The sequence below is a fragment of the Bombus impatiens genome, unplaced genomic scaffold, assembly GCF_000188095.3.
Source record: "Bombus impatiens unplaced genomic scaffold, BIMP_2.2 scf_0317, whole genome shotgun sequence".
NCBI classification, from domain to species: Eukaryota; Metazoa; Arthropoda; class Insecta; order Hymenoptera; family Apidae; genus Bombus; species Bombus impatiens.
Genome location: NT_176736.1, coordinates 2,706,988 through 2,721,862, shown reverse-complemented (window position 1 = coordinate 2,721,862; position 14,875 = coordinate 2,706,988). Strand labels below are relative to the sequence as shown.

General features: G+C 32.7%; 3 protein-coding genes across 10 annotated transcripts; 2 read left to right on the top strand and 1 right to left on the bottom strand.

Moving 5' to 3' along the window:
• Window positions 1-53: 53 nt before the first annotated feature.
• On the bottom strand, window positions 54-5,692 carry LOC100744060 (carbohydrate sulfotransferase 11). Of its 3 annotated transcripts, XM_012384944.3 has the most exons (6): window positions 5,339-5,649; window positions 5,185-5,247; window positions 3,273-3,676; window positions 1,721-2,008; window positions 1,397-1,632; window positions 54-935 (listed from the first exon to the last, which is right to left on the bottom strand). In XM_012384944.3, the coding sequence occupies exons 3-6, from the start codon at window positions 3,594-3,596 to the stop codon at window positions 770-772; spliced, it is 1,014 nt and encodes a 337-aa protein (XP_012240367.1). In that variant the 5' UTR covers window positions 3,597-3,676; window positions 5,185-5,247; window positions 5,339-5,649; the 3' UTR covers window positions 54-769. The 3 variants fall into 3 exon arrangements, with proteins under 3 accessions (XP_012240367.1, XP_003489107.1, XP_033176344.1); XM_003489059.3 differs by lacking the exon at window positions 5,185-5,247 and having other exon boundaries at window positions 5,339-5,692; XM_033320453.1 differs by lacking the exons at window positions 5,185-5,247; window positions 5,339-5,649 and adding an exon at window positions 4,692-4,934.
• On the top strand, window positions 5,120-8,167 carry LOC100744176 (hydroxysteroid dehydrogenase-like protein 1). 5 transcript variants are annotated; one of them, XM_033320454.1, is made up of 6 exons: window positions 5,713-5,849; window positions 6,211-6,249; window positions 6,821-7,037; window positions 7,101-7,337; window positions 7,517-7,860; window positions 7,938-8,167. In XM_033320454.1, exons 3-6 carry the CDS (start codon window positions 6,881-6,883, stop codon window positions 8,145-8,147), a joined length of 948 nt encoding a protein of 315 aa, XP_033176345.1. In that variant the 5' UTR covers window positions 5,713-5,849; window positions 6,211-6,249; window positions 6,821-6,880; the 3' UTR covers window positions 8,148-8,167. The 5 variants fall into 5 exon arrangements, with proteins under 5 accessions (XP_033176349.1, XP_033176347.1, XP_033176345.1 ...); XM_033320458.1 differs by lacking the exons at window positions 5,713-5,849; window positions 6,211-6,249 and adding an exon at window positions 5,120-5,140; XM_033320456.1 differs by lacking the exon at window positions 6,211-6,249 and having other exon boundaries at window positions 5,636-5,849.
• A 732-nt stretch (window positions 8,168-8,899) lies between these two features.
• LOC100743669 (activating transcription factor of chaperone) lies at window positions 8,900-14,762 on the top strand. 2 transcript variants are annotated; one of them, XM_003489056.4, is made up of 3 exons: window positions 8,900-9,079; window positions 9,699-10,016; window positions 13,410-14,762. In XM_003489056.4, the coding sequence occupies exons 2-3, from the start codon at window positions 9,794-9,796 to the stop codon at window positions 14,252-14,254; spliced, it is 1,068 nt and encodes a 355-aa protein (XP_003489104.1). In that variant the 5' UTR covers window positions 8,900-9,079; window positions 9,699-9,793; the 3' UTR covers window positions 14,255-14,762. The 2 variants fall into 2 exon arrangements, with proteins under 2 accessions (XP_003489104.1, XP_003489105.1); XM_003489057.4 differs by lacking the exons at window positions 8,900-9,079; window positions 9,699-10,016 and adding an exon at window positions 10,876-11,896.
• Window positions 14,763-14,875: the final 113 nt, after the last annotated feature.

Sequence of the window (14,875 nt, the reverse complement as noted above, 5' to 3'; positions counted from 1 at the left end):
ACACTTTAGTCTTACCACGTGTATTTATGTATAGTAAGTAGGACATTACACAATTTTATAAAATATTTCTTTATTTCGCTCGCGATGGAATTACAGTAGTGTATCGGTAAAAAGAAAGGCTTGGGTGGTAACTTATAGTATACGCTATACAATTGATTAATTATAGGAATGTGTGTCGTACAATTTTTGTATCCTTATTACTAACATACGTAGGTACACAAATATGGCGGGAATTCTGTTACAGGTTTGCTTAAGGCACAATCCACAAGATCTTCTGTTAAGTGTCTACATAGGTAAGGCGACATTTGCATCAATAACATCCGTATATTTAATACCTATAGACACGAAGAAGATCATTCTCGAAAGTAATTATCAACAGTTGTTTCATTGGCACAAACAATCTATCAACCGGTTTTTATATCCTTAAATTCTTGGCACGGGAGCTTCCGCGTGTTTTAAAAATAAGAACAACGACAAAGAAGGAAAAAGATCTTTCTGCTCGACTAGCGGCTACCTTAAAGATTTGTGAAACGACCGGTTCGATGCTGCTTCAGCATTGTTCTCTGTGACTCGATTGATTAATTAATAACTACGAGCATAAATACGATGGAAAGACCCGTACAAATGATCGTACGCGAACTGGTTATGCTTGCATATATTGAGAACAGAACATATGGAAACGAACAAATACCAAACTATTTAACCGTTAGCGCATCTCTATTCATAATTTGAAGCGTATTATTCACAAAAATCCTCGATGAAAATTCAGTCATGCCAACGAGAATCCCAGCACGTCCTCCAATGAATAATCGAACAGCCTTAGGTCTAATTTATACAAATCTGCCAACTTTCGAAGTTGCTTGTACGTCAACGTAGAATAATACTTTTCTAGTTTCTTCGCGGTTGGTTCACTGTTCACTGGTTTCGTTGGGAAACTATAAAAATAATTAATTTTGATTAATCAGAATCAAAAGGAACGATGCAAACGACCGATTTTGTTTCGCGTGTTGATCAAAGAACAATATACACGTAGCAACGAAATAGAAAGTAATGAATTAAGTAGGAATATTTCTTTGAAAGGAATGAACATTCATAGTCGGACACTTTGATTGCGCCAACTACGCGATATTGCTTCAATAAATATCGCATATATTTCTAGATAGGAATTGAATTCTACAAATAAACACCTAAAAAGTATATATATTTTCTTATATAATCCAATAGATTGCTGGAATAAATGTGGAATGCTAGCGCGTGTAATGCTCTCTCGTAAAATAATCATGCGTGTCATGTTTATGCGTGAAATATTCTAGCGTGTAATAATCGCGTGAAATACTAGCATGAAAAAATTCGCTCATCTATATCGGATCTAAACAAGGATAAAGTAAACGCTTACTTGACTGACTCGACTCCCATCCGTTCCAAAACTTCTGTGGCATCTTCAACTAAGCTCTCGTACTTGCTGACGAGATTATAATTAACCAGGCATGGATGACAGAGCTCGTAAATTGGCTTCCAGTGCTCGTTTCGTGTCTCATTCGACGAATCATCTGTGACGAACTGTACAAACTCTCTAAATGTCACGTCATCGCCATTTCTCAGCGATTCTACAGTGGCGTTTTGTCTGTACCTCTGCAAGAAAGAACGTTCTCACTGTAATTTCTTTGATATCTCTCTCATGCGAGACAAGAGGGAAAAAGAAACAAAAATTAAGCGATACCCTGATAATCTTCTTCCCAAAACGAGTTTGGAAGTATCTCGAACTCTTCTCGTGTTTCGCCTCCAGCTTGTTTCTATAGGCGGACAGTAACCTTTCCAAAGGATGCCTGACGACGATCAGCTTGTCGTAAGTCGCCAACATTCGTTCTATTTCGGACAAGGTATAGTTGGTGAGCCTTTGAAAGGTACCTGGAGAATGCGCCTGATCAGCAGGTATTTCCATAGGATCATTACCTGGCCATTTCCCCGTGGCCACCATCAGAACTCGTTTCCAGTTCGTGCACGCAACCTGATACACGAATCCGTCGATTTAGAATGAAACAAAAGAACCACAATAATATAACAGATAACGTCCGTAATGATCGTGTACGAGTTGTAAAACGCTTTGCTATACAATTTCCAGTTACTTACTTAATATGTTTGAAGAACGACATTATTGGAAGTATTGTAGAGAAATCAAGCTTTTTGTTAAAGATCAGGAAAATATATTATTATTAGTTATGTTTAAGAACGAAATGTGTGATATTTTGCTAAACATTATGAATCTGTTGAAATCAAGGGTCGAAATAAAGAGTTATCTTTCGTTTTTAAAAAAAATTCTACTCAAACTTATATGTTTCGTTTAAGATAATATTTGTTTCCGTGGAGTTTTTATGCAAAGACCCTTAGAGGCTTCTTTAAAAAATGTTCTAATGGAATGTATATTTTTGAATGTGTATAATAAAAGTTCCATGGTAACAAGTTATTTTAAACCGTGTATTAAAAAAGATCCATAAGATAAATAAAGCTAATAAGCTATTTAGTACTAATTATATTTAATAATAGTACTAATTTTATTAAATAATAATAATTATTATTCATATGTTTATTGAATGAAAGGTATGAAAATCATAATATAAGTAATTAAAAATTTCATAATAAGTACTCAGCAAAAAAGAGGACTTGTTAAGAATTATTATTCTTAGCTAGATAAGACTTTTTTATAATGTAAATAATCTGAAATACATAGCAATTCTATAATATAATATACATATAGATAATATATATAATACCATGTATGTATTCAGTAACATTCCTACCTTCCTAACTGTTATTTTCATTATAAATAAATATATCGAATTGAATTTAACAAATATTATAAATAAATAAATAACATATTCAGAATATTCAGAATATAACTGTAATAATTAGTTAATATCGTTGTACTACTATTCATTGGATGGTATTTGTTACACTAATTAAGAACCTTTTAATACTAATGAATATTGATTTAATATTGATGAATAAAATATCTCTTCTTGTTATAAGAAAATCTTTATTTTTATATTTTATAAGCTCTATCCAAATTAAAACTTTTTTTTCAAGAACTTTTCTTTATCTATCCTCATCGAAACTTATAATGTGAGAACATTTTCTAAAAAAGTTCCACGGCCCATGTTTTAAATAGAACCTATCAAAAGGTTTCATAATTCTTTCGATTCTTGGCTGAAATATTATTTTCGTAAAATTACCTACTCCTTTTCTTGCTTCCTTTATCTAGAATTTATTTGTACCTTGGGAACATAACAATATAAAAGTTCGTGTTGTTCGTCGACGAGAATATTCCTAAAGGATTCTGGATTCAGATTCTCATTCAGAGAGTCTCTGTCTTCGAAGATCTCCTCGCAATTGTACTGTAATCTCTCCTGACGTTCCACCAAAGCGGATCTCGCCAGGGCGTTCGGTCCTGTCCAAGAGTATACAGAATCCTCCGTCTCGAAGGATCTTCCTTTCTCATCGTTCGTCGAAGTGCGTCCCCCAAATGCGCTCGTATCTACCATTAAACTTGAAATATTGATAAGTAACAGAACTGTCCCCCAGACACGGCATTCTGTCATCGTCCTTTCCGTCCACCCGGGACATTGATTTATCTTGATATAGAATTATTTATCAAGCGTTTTTATTTGTTCAAATGTTCCTGTAAAGTTCAAAAATACGTTCCATTACAAACGGAATTTCTTACGTATGAAAACATCGTTCAAAAAAAAAGAAAAGAAAAAAGAATGAAAGAATGTTATTTTGAGGTACGTAAAATGTTTGCTTTCGCGATCGTGTTATATGCTTTGCCGAGTCAATTTTAATCGCTTGAGAAATACCAGCAGCTCAGCCACCTTACTTCAATTAAACGTCATTGATGTCAATTCTCCCGATTCCAGCCATGCATTCACTCTTCGTAAATCACGCACAAACTCAACGAATTATTTAACCATTGCGAAAAAGAAAACAAGAAATAAGTTAAAGCACATTCGATAATTATCAATGCAGTCGAAGCATAGAACGATCTATATCGTAACCGGAATCCAAAAGACACGATAATCAGGTCAAGCGCCACCGTTTCGAATTCTTTTCCAACTAAAGTCCTTTAAAGCCGGTTCTGAATGGACAGCGCACGGTACATTTGACATCTAGATATCTAGAGCATACTTCTCTAACAAGCTGCAAAAGTGGGCTACGTTTAATTCGAAACGGCTTGAAGCTATACCACTTTTCCGCGAAGAAAAAATTCATCCGATCTCACGGGAGAAGACCTGTTCTAAAATTTCATAATACATACATATCTCTTTTAGGCCATGACACCATTTCTTTGCAAAGATTAAATTTAGATTAATTTATTAAACGTTAGTATGTAAGTTCAAAAATAGATTACGATAACAGAGTATCAATTTCTGTTACGTAACGATTTTCTATGGAATAAAAAAAGTAGACAGCATTATAAAATGACACTGTATTCATAAAAATTGAATAAAATACTCGATAGACTGGTTAATAAATTTTTGCACAAAAATTAAATATTTTGCACTCATCAAGATAATTTTGTCATCGTACGGCATCTTTCTATATTATCATCTTACTTGTAACATCCTACAAAGATTTAAGATAACAACTATGGGAACTGACAAGTTTCATGCAAAAAAGCATCCTGATCTAAATATCTTCTGGATTCATGAATGGAGACATCGATATTCATGGCTATGAAATTACTATGCCCGTTATAACTGATCCTTAGTTATCGGTGACGCTTCAGCTGTTAACGCCGACTCTTAACGTCAAAAAGACCATAGAAAAACAAATAGACGACATTTTTACAATCATTCTAACAATTATCGTTAGATTTATTTCGAAATTCCCTTATCCAAGTAATTATGAACGAAGGATTAACGGCGAACGAACGAGACTCATATAAATGAGCTAACCTCTCGATAACCTTCGACCATGATATCGGTTGAAACTAAAATACGAAAGTGAACTATGCTGCAGATGGAATAATAGACATTAAAAATTCATTACGTCAATAAAGCGGTCTAATAATCGAACGACATTACCAATCGAATCTCCTATTCCATTATGCAATGGCATTGGAACTCGTTCTTGACCGTATCGTGCGAGTCCTCCTTCTGATTAAGAACCATAGTGATAAATACTTACGTTTATCTTTTGCATCAATAGAAATTATCGATGCCACGAGATATCGATATTCGTCGTGCTTAACTGTCAACACGAACACGCGAGCAGTCGAGCCGGAAAATTACTCGAACACGCGTCATCGTCCTCAAATAGTCGAAAGATGAAAGAGACTCACCTGTTAGGCGTCAACAGATTGGACCATGCGCTGTCAAATTCTACGTGGCATGTTTTGCTGGCTAGTACACCTTCGTAAAGACTTTATCGAACGTCCCCCAAAATTCTTGGGAATTCGTTCCAAAAAATATCGCGGACAAACTGCCTCTTAGATAAAACGACCTACATTTAACTGAGTTCACATCCAGTCAAATTTTTTAATCTAATTTGATTAATCGATGACAAACGCGTGGCGCGAAAAGTCACTAGAAACGCCGAAGATTTCGAGATAGACACACGACATGAAATACTTCGGACGGTCGAGCCGATACGATGGACAAACGGCTATTGCCTTGACTCGGAGGCCCCTCTGACATAAGAATGGAACGTGGTGCCAGTTTGTAGAAGTGAAAGAAACTGTGCGCGCGCGTCTATTACGTCCCATCCTCGTTTCTTCGCTGGCAAACGTGACGATCCTTTTTCTTCACCTGTGTACCCACTTTCCGAGGCTGGGGTTGCCATGAATTCGTCTGGTAAATATTGCAAAATTTGATTTCTCATCATTAAGATTCCCTAAGTTCGTTGAGATAGTCATAGAAAAATTACATGGTATAGAAAACATGCATATCATAGAAGGACAATCTTAATCATAATATAAATTGTTGACTATTTCATATACAATTCGTTCTTTTTTCCACTTCGTATATAAGGTGAAAAAAAATTAAATCTGAATAAATAAGTGCAATAATGACTTTGACCTTGTTAATTACTAGCATTTAGGATTTTCCATTCGCTGCAATCGAATAACATGTGATCAATAATTACAAAGAATAAAAAATTAATGAGATGCATAACAAATGCAAGAGTTCTAATCAAATATATTTCTACCGACAGATCTAGCGTGAGTCGACAACAAATAGTCGCCCAGAGAAGGTAAAACAGAAATAATTCTATCATTTTGCACTTCGTACAGGTAAGGAACCGAATTATAGTCACCTGTTGGTCCGTCACGTCGTTTATACCAACTGGAGAAAGTGTTTAGCCTTCAGTCGCCTTTTGTACCGTCAACCTATCACAAGTAGCTTCAGTCTCGTTTCAGTCTTTGTTGACTAACCATCGCCTAAAAGTAAATAAAACAAAGTATCGTAGGGAGTTAAAGAGATTATCGTCGTTAGCAATATTGTATAAAATCGAGTAAACCAGTGAGGAAAAGCAGAACTGGGATTTTGTGAAAATCATACCATGCCATGGTCGTAATATATTATTGCTATCATATTTGTTTACGAGAAATATAACAGTCCAATAATTTAGGTAACATAACACATTAAAAACGCGAATTATGCTTGTAATTCTATATATAGAAAATAAATTATAAAATATTTTAAACTGATGAACTAATAGTTTAAAGATTCTTCATCATCATCGAAATTATTTTCTTGTATAAAAAGTTCATATGATCAATCTTCTCGATTTTATTTAAATTAGAACATAAAATGTTTTGCAGACAACAACCTCCTATCATTTTGTTCGGAACTATAAAACGAGATAATTACTTCGAAGGGAAATGCTACAAGTTGTATTCTGGCTATTCGTCATTGTGCTGGTATTGTGGTCGTTTTCAAATTCTGCAAGCAGAATTTGTGGCGCGCTATGGGAGATCCTCGTGCCGATAATTAATTCGAAACCAATCGATCTACGAGCGAAATTCGGCGATTGGGCAGGTAAGAATTACTCAAATATATAACATATGTATTCGTCAAATATTGAGAAATATTTCGTTTAAGTCGTAACCGGGTCCACCGATGGGATTGGCAAAGCTTACGCAAAAGAGTTGGCTGCAAAAGGAATAAACCTGGTGCTAATCAGTCGTACTCTAGAGAAATTGGAAAAAACAAAAAATGAAATTATGGAAGAGAATCCGACGATCAAAATAGAGGTGATCGTGGCGGATTTCAGCAAAGGCAAAGAAATTTTTGAGGAGCTTGCAAAACAACTGAAAGATATTCCAATTGGTATCTTAGGTAACTGAGACATCCTCATCATTTATGTATTATTTATGAATCTGAATTTATGTATTATTTATTTATGAATGTTTCTAAATTTAGCTTTTTACGCAACATGATATTTATTTGTTGGAAGTCGTTAACGTAAAATAAAATGCTCGTCTGGTTATAAATATAATCCTAGTTCAACGTTCTAGTAAACAACGTAGGTACGCAGTATAGTTATCCGATGTATGTTGGAGAAGTCCCAGAAGACACATTATGGGATATCATCAATGTCAACGTTGGAGCTACTACATTAATGACACGTATAGTCATCGGACAAATGCAAAAACGTGGAAAAGGCGCTATCGTTAACATATCATCCGGTTCGGAATTTCAACCATTGCCATTAATGACCGTGTACGCAGCAACAAAGATTTACATCAAAAGCTTTTCTGAGGCGCTCAGAGCCGAATATTCCAAATGTGGAATAACTGTACAGCATTTGACTCCGTTTTTCGTAAATACAAAGATAAACGCGTTCAGCGATCGATTACTGGTAAATCGAAGATAAATACGTGAAAATAAGTGAATTAATTTGCAGATAATGGTTGTAATTAATTAATAACGTTACAGGTATCTAGTATTTTTATTCCCAGTACGACGACATATGCCAAAAATGCGATTAACACGCTTGGAAAGACAAATTCCAGTACAGGCTATTGGAACCACGGGATTCAGAAGATCATTGTACTACTTTTACCGGTACAAATAAGAATAATATTTGGAATGTTTATGAATAAGACTTTGAGGAATGACTATTTCAAGCAGAAAAGAAGTAACTAACCACCAGACAACGTGTAGTTGTCAAAGAATTGTCAAGAGTATATGTATATTTGATAATTGTTACGAAGTTGAGTCCTAATATACATAGATATACGATGTACACGATGTACGAAGTGCAAAGAAATATCATTATTTCATGTATTTGATATGATTTCTTATTAATTACTTGACTAATCACATAGAGGAATATGAAATTCATTGTCAAGGATTAAAATTCCCTCGTATTTCGAAACAACCACTCATAAATGTGTTTTAGAAAGTATGATTACATAATAAATGTTTTTTATCAAATTGAAAATATCTGTTCGTTATTTATGTTAAGTATTGCAAAATATCCCTTTCATTCTCCATTTGTGTTGCATTGCCTTAAGAGTTGCCATCTCAATCTCTGCACTAAGTCGTATTTCTTTTTCGAATAATAAAGTTTAATGACTATAAAATAAAAAATATAAAAAGATACGCGTAAACATATTTTATCGAGAGATAACACGTCCTATATATCATTAAGCCACAGTTCTTTTAATTTGCGACGAAAACATTTAAATTATAATGTATTTTATATTACATTTAAAAACTGCCACTAAATTTTTAATAATTATATATAGAGTTATAATACTGTCAAATCAAAGTAGTAATTATAACAATACGCATAGAAAGTAAAAAAAAAGAGAAAATATACGATATCGCAGTGACATAACCTGCGCAGAAAATCCATGAAAATGATTCAAACTGAGCACCTTTGCGTACGCATTCCCTAATCACGTGACCTCAGCGGTCAAATTCTCCGAAAGAGACGCTCATTCGCCATCCATGTGTCACAAAGGAAAGACGTTTGAATATTTTCTATATTTCGCATCACGAGCAAGATGAGTCAGTAGTTCACGAAACAGCTTGCACACGCAAGTGTGCCGACACGACTAATTAATCATGGAGTAAGTAATATTTATCATCCAAAAAAAACTAATTTTGTATTCGATATTCGGATCATTGTACGATATGTCTGCCATTTTGTGGATCGTATCCATGTCCGAGGTCCGGGACTACCATAGATCGCTTAAACTTAAAAAACACTCCTTTCACCAACTAATATGCATCTTTTTCCCTCAATGTTACGTTACTATTACACATTACGTTCCAAAATCAGGTTATGGCACGATTAAGTCACGAAACATGATCAAAAAATTTGGCCAGATGACATGATCTAATGTTGCGTCATGAAGATGTAATTGATCATTTTTCTCACATTTTATATTTTATTGTTTTAACTTATGTAACGAATAAACGATACAGTTACGTGTATAGATGATGTAATTTATTAATAGTCTCCAATTAATAAATAATTCATTTTTCATGTCTCACATTATGTTTCCATTATGTTTTTACTTTCTTCTGTTTTAGAATTTGCAATTCAAATTTCAAATAATAAGGTGTCTCCTTATATCATACTTGAAATATTTAATAAGGAACAAAATGCATTTAATAACATAGAATTATTCAATTTGTCATATGTATTTGTTTACATTATCCTTAATACATATTTAATATTTTCAGAGCCAATATGGCGCTCATTTTGAGCTACGTCGCACAGCCGACACAAATTTCTTTTCATCTTTTTTTAACACATCTTGATTGGGACTATAACGACAATGACATCCAATCAGGACCAGGAAAGTTGGCTATGGAAGTTCGAGCCAGTATCCCCTAGTGGGACACTGTCGAATGAATTTGAAGATGATTGGTTTTTATTTGATGATAAATCTGTAGATCCTACTAAAGAAGTTGCTACACCTGCTGCATATGAGAACCATCCTACTCGTGCACAAGTGGCTACAAAGCTTCTGGAAAAATTAGATGAATGGATTAAAGAAGGTAAGAATATTCATATAAAATTCTTACAAACTGTATTGACCTTATAATAAGCCTATACACATTAATTTATGAACAAATGAATTAGAAATATTAAAAGTTTAGGATCATATTGCTCGTATATCTTACGTCTAATTTTTGTAATCAGTTACTATATCAAAATATTTTTTTTAGATTTATATACATTCTAAACATAAATGTAATCTACTAATTCAAGTTTATAATCAGTACAATGTAAACTACTGCAACTTTCATTTTAAGTATAATGGAAAGACAAAATTGTTTTATATAAACATCAAACTATGTACTTAAAAAGCACGTATTTTGCAAGCAAAAATATTTATATAGAGATCTATATGTTGGTTTAAAAAATGCATGTTTCCTCAACTGTATTTTAAACTTTTTTATGCTTGAATTACTTTGAGGATAAGTAGAATTGACATAAGTCTGAAATTACTGTAATATGCTATGTCCAAAACGAACCATATGTGAATGTGAAGAACGAATATTTCTAATTGATTTTTATATATATATATATAAACCGTCTAATTGCAATTATTGCATTTATTAAACTAGTGTCCTGTAGTTTTCAAAATTGTATGCACTTAAAGCATAGAAATTAAATGTTAGCGTTTTATCCGGCTGCATTGTCGATGTATTCCTATCGCTTTCGTTCTTCTCACTTCCTCTACCATGTATCTTATTTTCCTTTCTTTTTTTCTGGAAAGGAGAGTGGGACAAACTGGTTAACCTCTATACAAACGGCTTTGGTTGAAGGCCGATAGGGGAATGACGTGTGTTTTAACGGTGTTGGAGTAGGGGCGTCAGAGGGGAAAGTCCAAAGATAAGCAGGAGTGGTCTCTCGCAGTATTGCAAGCTGATCGTACGATTCTGTCTATTAGTTTCATTACAAGTCAATTTCCTATCGATACTCGATCGTTTGACAAACTTAATACATTTTGTTATTGTTTTATATTTATCAATAGTCTGGCAAAAATCGTTTTTCTATACGAGTTAAGAAAGATTTCTATCTCTGTCAGTGTAGTAGAATCTGTCACGTTCATTATAATTTGAAACGTGAGTCGTCGACGATGTCAGTGATCTAAACAGCCGAGAAAATTGACTGTTTAATACTTTATTGTGAATCATATACAGTATTGTATTTAAGTTTTAAACGTCTATAAACATTATTCATTTGAAAAAGACAAAATCGAATTCATTTCGAATGTGAGTTTTTCATAACATACGTTAGCCTATTGCACGTGCTCACAATATTTGTTTCGATCGATAGTGGAACTCCGAACTACATAAACTGATAAATATTAAATTTCAAACCAGTTTCCGTCGGACTGAAACCATCGTTTATGGTGATTTTTAATTGATCATATTGATCGATAATCGATGACAAGTGATTGGTGAAGTGCGTAGTATCCCATGATCGTATAATTTAAATTGATCGCAAGAAATACAACCAACGAAACTGAATAATATGCATATAATAGTTAAAAAGATTCGTGTCTAGAACAAGAATTTTATCAATACTGGCACCTTTAAAAGTGAACGGAGAAAAAGGCCTAGCTTCTCGATGCTGGAGTGTGCTAATGTTGTATAATAGCATGCAGTTCGCATATCGCTACACGTGGAACCGAGAAATCATTGTCAACTCCCAAAAACTTGTAAAAAGACGTTGAATCGGTACGATTCGCGTCCCATTGGTGGACTTGGCTGCTTTACGTCGACGAAAACCACCATATTTATTAAAAAAACAGTTTTTTTATTTCATTTAATTATAACACATGTATACCCCCCCTCTTTTCTTTCTTTTAAATAAGAATTTAGACGAAAACAGACACACGTGATAATGGCTGCTATATGTTACAGTGGTACGTTTCCTTTCGCTTGTTTCATTTCCTCTCTCTTTCTAGCATTCGCTCCAATGAAAAAATATCTTTATTACGCATATCAGAACGCTGTTGCCACATTGTTCTTATAATCGAATAACAGAATTGGATCGAATCTATCGATGTCTACAAACAATTGTTATGAAATTACTACATTGTTAAATTCGTCTATAACTTAAAATTTCTTTAGTTATACATTATGTGTAACGTTATTGACCGCGCGTAACTATAAATTTATTTTCGATGATTGACTTTTTAATTTGAAAAAATATATTTTTGATATTATACACAACATTTTCTCAAGTCTCGGACATATATTTAAATTAGTATTTATTATATAGTGTAAAAAAGAAGTATGCCAAATATTTAAATCATTTATATTCGTATTTTTAAATCATTTAATACTTTATCATGATAATATATAAAGGTGAAGAATAATTTATGCTATTTTAAAAACCAGAAATCGAACTTCAGAATTTATTTTTAAATAAATTTACTTAAAGTTATTTTATTTTATCATTTTTTAGTGGCAAAATAGTAATATTTACAACAACTCCTTACAATAAAAAGAGGACATTCTTATCTAACCCCATGCCCTCTGTATTTAAATGAAGATAACATTTAAAGTTAGACTCTGATCCAAGATCCAACAAGAATTAGGAGATAGGATTTATTTGTAGACTAAGTTTTCATGTAGAAATTTTTTTGATATTTCCCTTGACAATCGAATTTTACTTATCTGGAAACTGAACAAGAAAATTGAAATGTGACAAACAAAGAAAATCGAATCTGGCTACATCTCAAAACTTTCCATTGATTTTTTTATTTACAAATTTAATTTGTAAACTTAAATTTCAAAGAAAAAGTGGATCTTTTTTTCAATTTTTGAAGACACCTTCAGACATTATTGAGAAGTATATTATATCTTCGATAACAATTATGCTCTACATAACCATGCTACTAATGTATTAGTATTGGTTGTCGTGTTAGAAGCCAAAGAAATTGCAAATCAAGAACTTGTTTTTCTAGTTAAACTAGTAACGTCCATGAAATTATATATACATCAATGTACCACTCCTACTTATTCTTTATGCAAGATACAAGTAAAAGTACTGTTAACTCCTAAGTTAACAAGTTACACAAGTATTGTTTTCAATTTTTATCTATTTACTTTCATGTTCAAAAGATTAATAAGTTGTTAATATATTTGCTTGAGACATCTTTCATCATATTTTTCTAATAATTTTGATCACAAAATTACAAATATATTTGACAAAATAAATTCATGTAAATACTGCTATTTATCAAAATTTAATATGCTATCAATATTTTTAATGATATAAAATTCCTATGATTCAGATCTGTAAAAAAAAAGAGAACACAAATTTACTGTTATCTGTTCTCTCCAGTTTCTGTTTTTTATTTGTACATATAAATTAATTACAAAACTAAATGGTATCTATTTGTATTTGATAAAATGATTCATTTTTTACAGAGCCTTTTTCAGATTGGTTAGAGGAGAAGATAGAATTACCTATATTTGAGGAACTCTCAGTTGCTGAAACTGGACAAATCAAAACAACAACATATAATGAAATTCCAAAAGCTCCTCTCCATCATGATGACACACAAACTCTCTTACAAGAGTTTGAAACCGTTTTGGAAGATGTAGAAGCTTGTCATCAAATAGTCCCTTCATCAAGTTCCACACTTACACCTCCTCAATCACCTCCACCACATAAACCATTAAATGTGGATACCCAATTACTTGTTACTTTACAACCTGTACAACCATTATATCCTAATCATCAACCCATATATGACATAGCAGTTCCAGAGGAAAAATCGTATGTAAATGAAGTACCTGTACAATGGCATCCAAAAAGTGTACCATTGGAGGATGTTGCACATGACTTAGCTGTTGTAGACGAATATGTACGGTTGTATACAGAAGATATTCCACCATCTAGTCCTTGTACTAGCTCAGGTGGTAGCTACATTTCATCGGAAGATTCCGTTGACGATCCAGATTGGATTTTAGAATCCGAAAAAAAGAGTGCGAAACAATCTACATGTGCTTCAACGAAGAATCGTCAGAAACCTTATTCCCGTCCATCGATCGAAGATAAAAAAGTTCGAAAAAAAGAACAAAATAAAAATGCGGCAACACGGTACAGGCAGAAAAAAAAGCAAGAAATAAAAGATATATTAGGTGAAGAACGTGAGCTCACTGAATACAATGAAAAACTGAAAACTCAAGTAACAGATTTACAACGAGAAATTGGGTACTTAAAGGGTTTGATGAGAGATTTATTTAGAGCTAAGGGTCTTATCAAATAATCTATTTTTATCTATTATAGTTATATTTACTCATTTTTATTAAATTTATTAATCATTCTTTTGACATTAACTTTACAATAATACTAATATGTTGTAGTGTATAGACTTAGATTACTGATTGTTATTTTCTCTTCTTTAATTAGCCCACATATATGAATATCAATCTAAGATCTATCACAGCTTTTTAGTAGGACTACAGAACTGTCATTGTATAATTCATGAATTATATACCATCTCCAACTCATTCACGATCCGTTAAAAATTAGCAAACAAGATGCATTAAATAATGACAGAATTTTTTAAGTATACAGCCCTATGAAACTCATTCGAGTGGAAATTTGCTGTTACTAAAAATTCTATTTGTAATTTGATGCATCTTAAATGATGCAAATGTTTCATTCCAATCAATTCTAACCCAAACAAGTTTTGAATTTTCTTACAAAAAATATTGTATTAAAAAAATAATAAATGGGTTATTGTGTAATAAATGTTGACATTATTCTCAAAATTGTCCCTGTTTTGTTAATTTCCTAAAATTTTACACAAAATTAAGTTCTATAGTAATAAATCCGTGTATGCGTTGATTTTGAATATCAATTATTCTAAAGATAAAAGAATCAC

What these genes read in the sequence shown, in the direction of transcription:
- LOC100744060 (XM_003489059.3), bottom strand. Translation starts at nt 3,596, where the DNA reads ATGACAGAATGCCGTGTCTGGGGGACAGTTCTGTTACTTATCAATATT. An exon ending in TTGGGAAGAAGATTATCAGG is followed by an intron (nt 1,633 to 1,720) that starts GTATCGCTTAAT and finishes TCTTTCTTGCAG; the next exon opens with AGGTACAGACAAAACGCCAC. An exon ending in ATGGGAGTCGAGTCAGTCAA is followed by an intron (nt 936 to 1,396) that starts GTAAGCGTTTAC and finishes TTATTTTTATAG; the next exon opens with TTTCCCAACGAAACCAGTGA.
- LOC100744176 (XM_033320458.1), top strand. Translation starts at nt 6,881, where the DNA reads ATGCTACAAGTTGTATTCTGGCTATTCGTCATTGTGCTGGTATTGTGG. An exon ending in GAAATTCGGCGATTGGGCAG is followed by an intron (nt 7,038 to 7,100) that starts GTAAGAATTACT and finishes ATTTCGTTTAAG; the next exon opens with TCGTAACCGGGTCCACCGAT. An exon ending in CGTTCAGCGATCGATTACTG is followed by an intron (nt 7,861 to 7,937) that starts GTAAATCGAAGA and finishes ATAACGTTACAG; the next exon opens with GTATCTAGTATTTTTATTCC.
- LOC100743669 (XM_003489056.4), top strand. Translation starts at nt 9,794, where the DNA reads ATGACATCCAATCAGGACCAGGAAAGTTGGCTATGGAAGTTCGAGCCA. An exon ending in AGATGAATGGATTAAAGAAG is followed by an intron (nt 10,017 to 13,409) that starts GTAAGAATATTC and finishes CATTTTTTACAG; the next exon opens with AGCCTTTTTCAGATTGGTTA.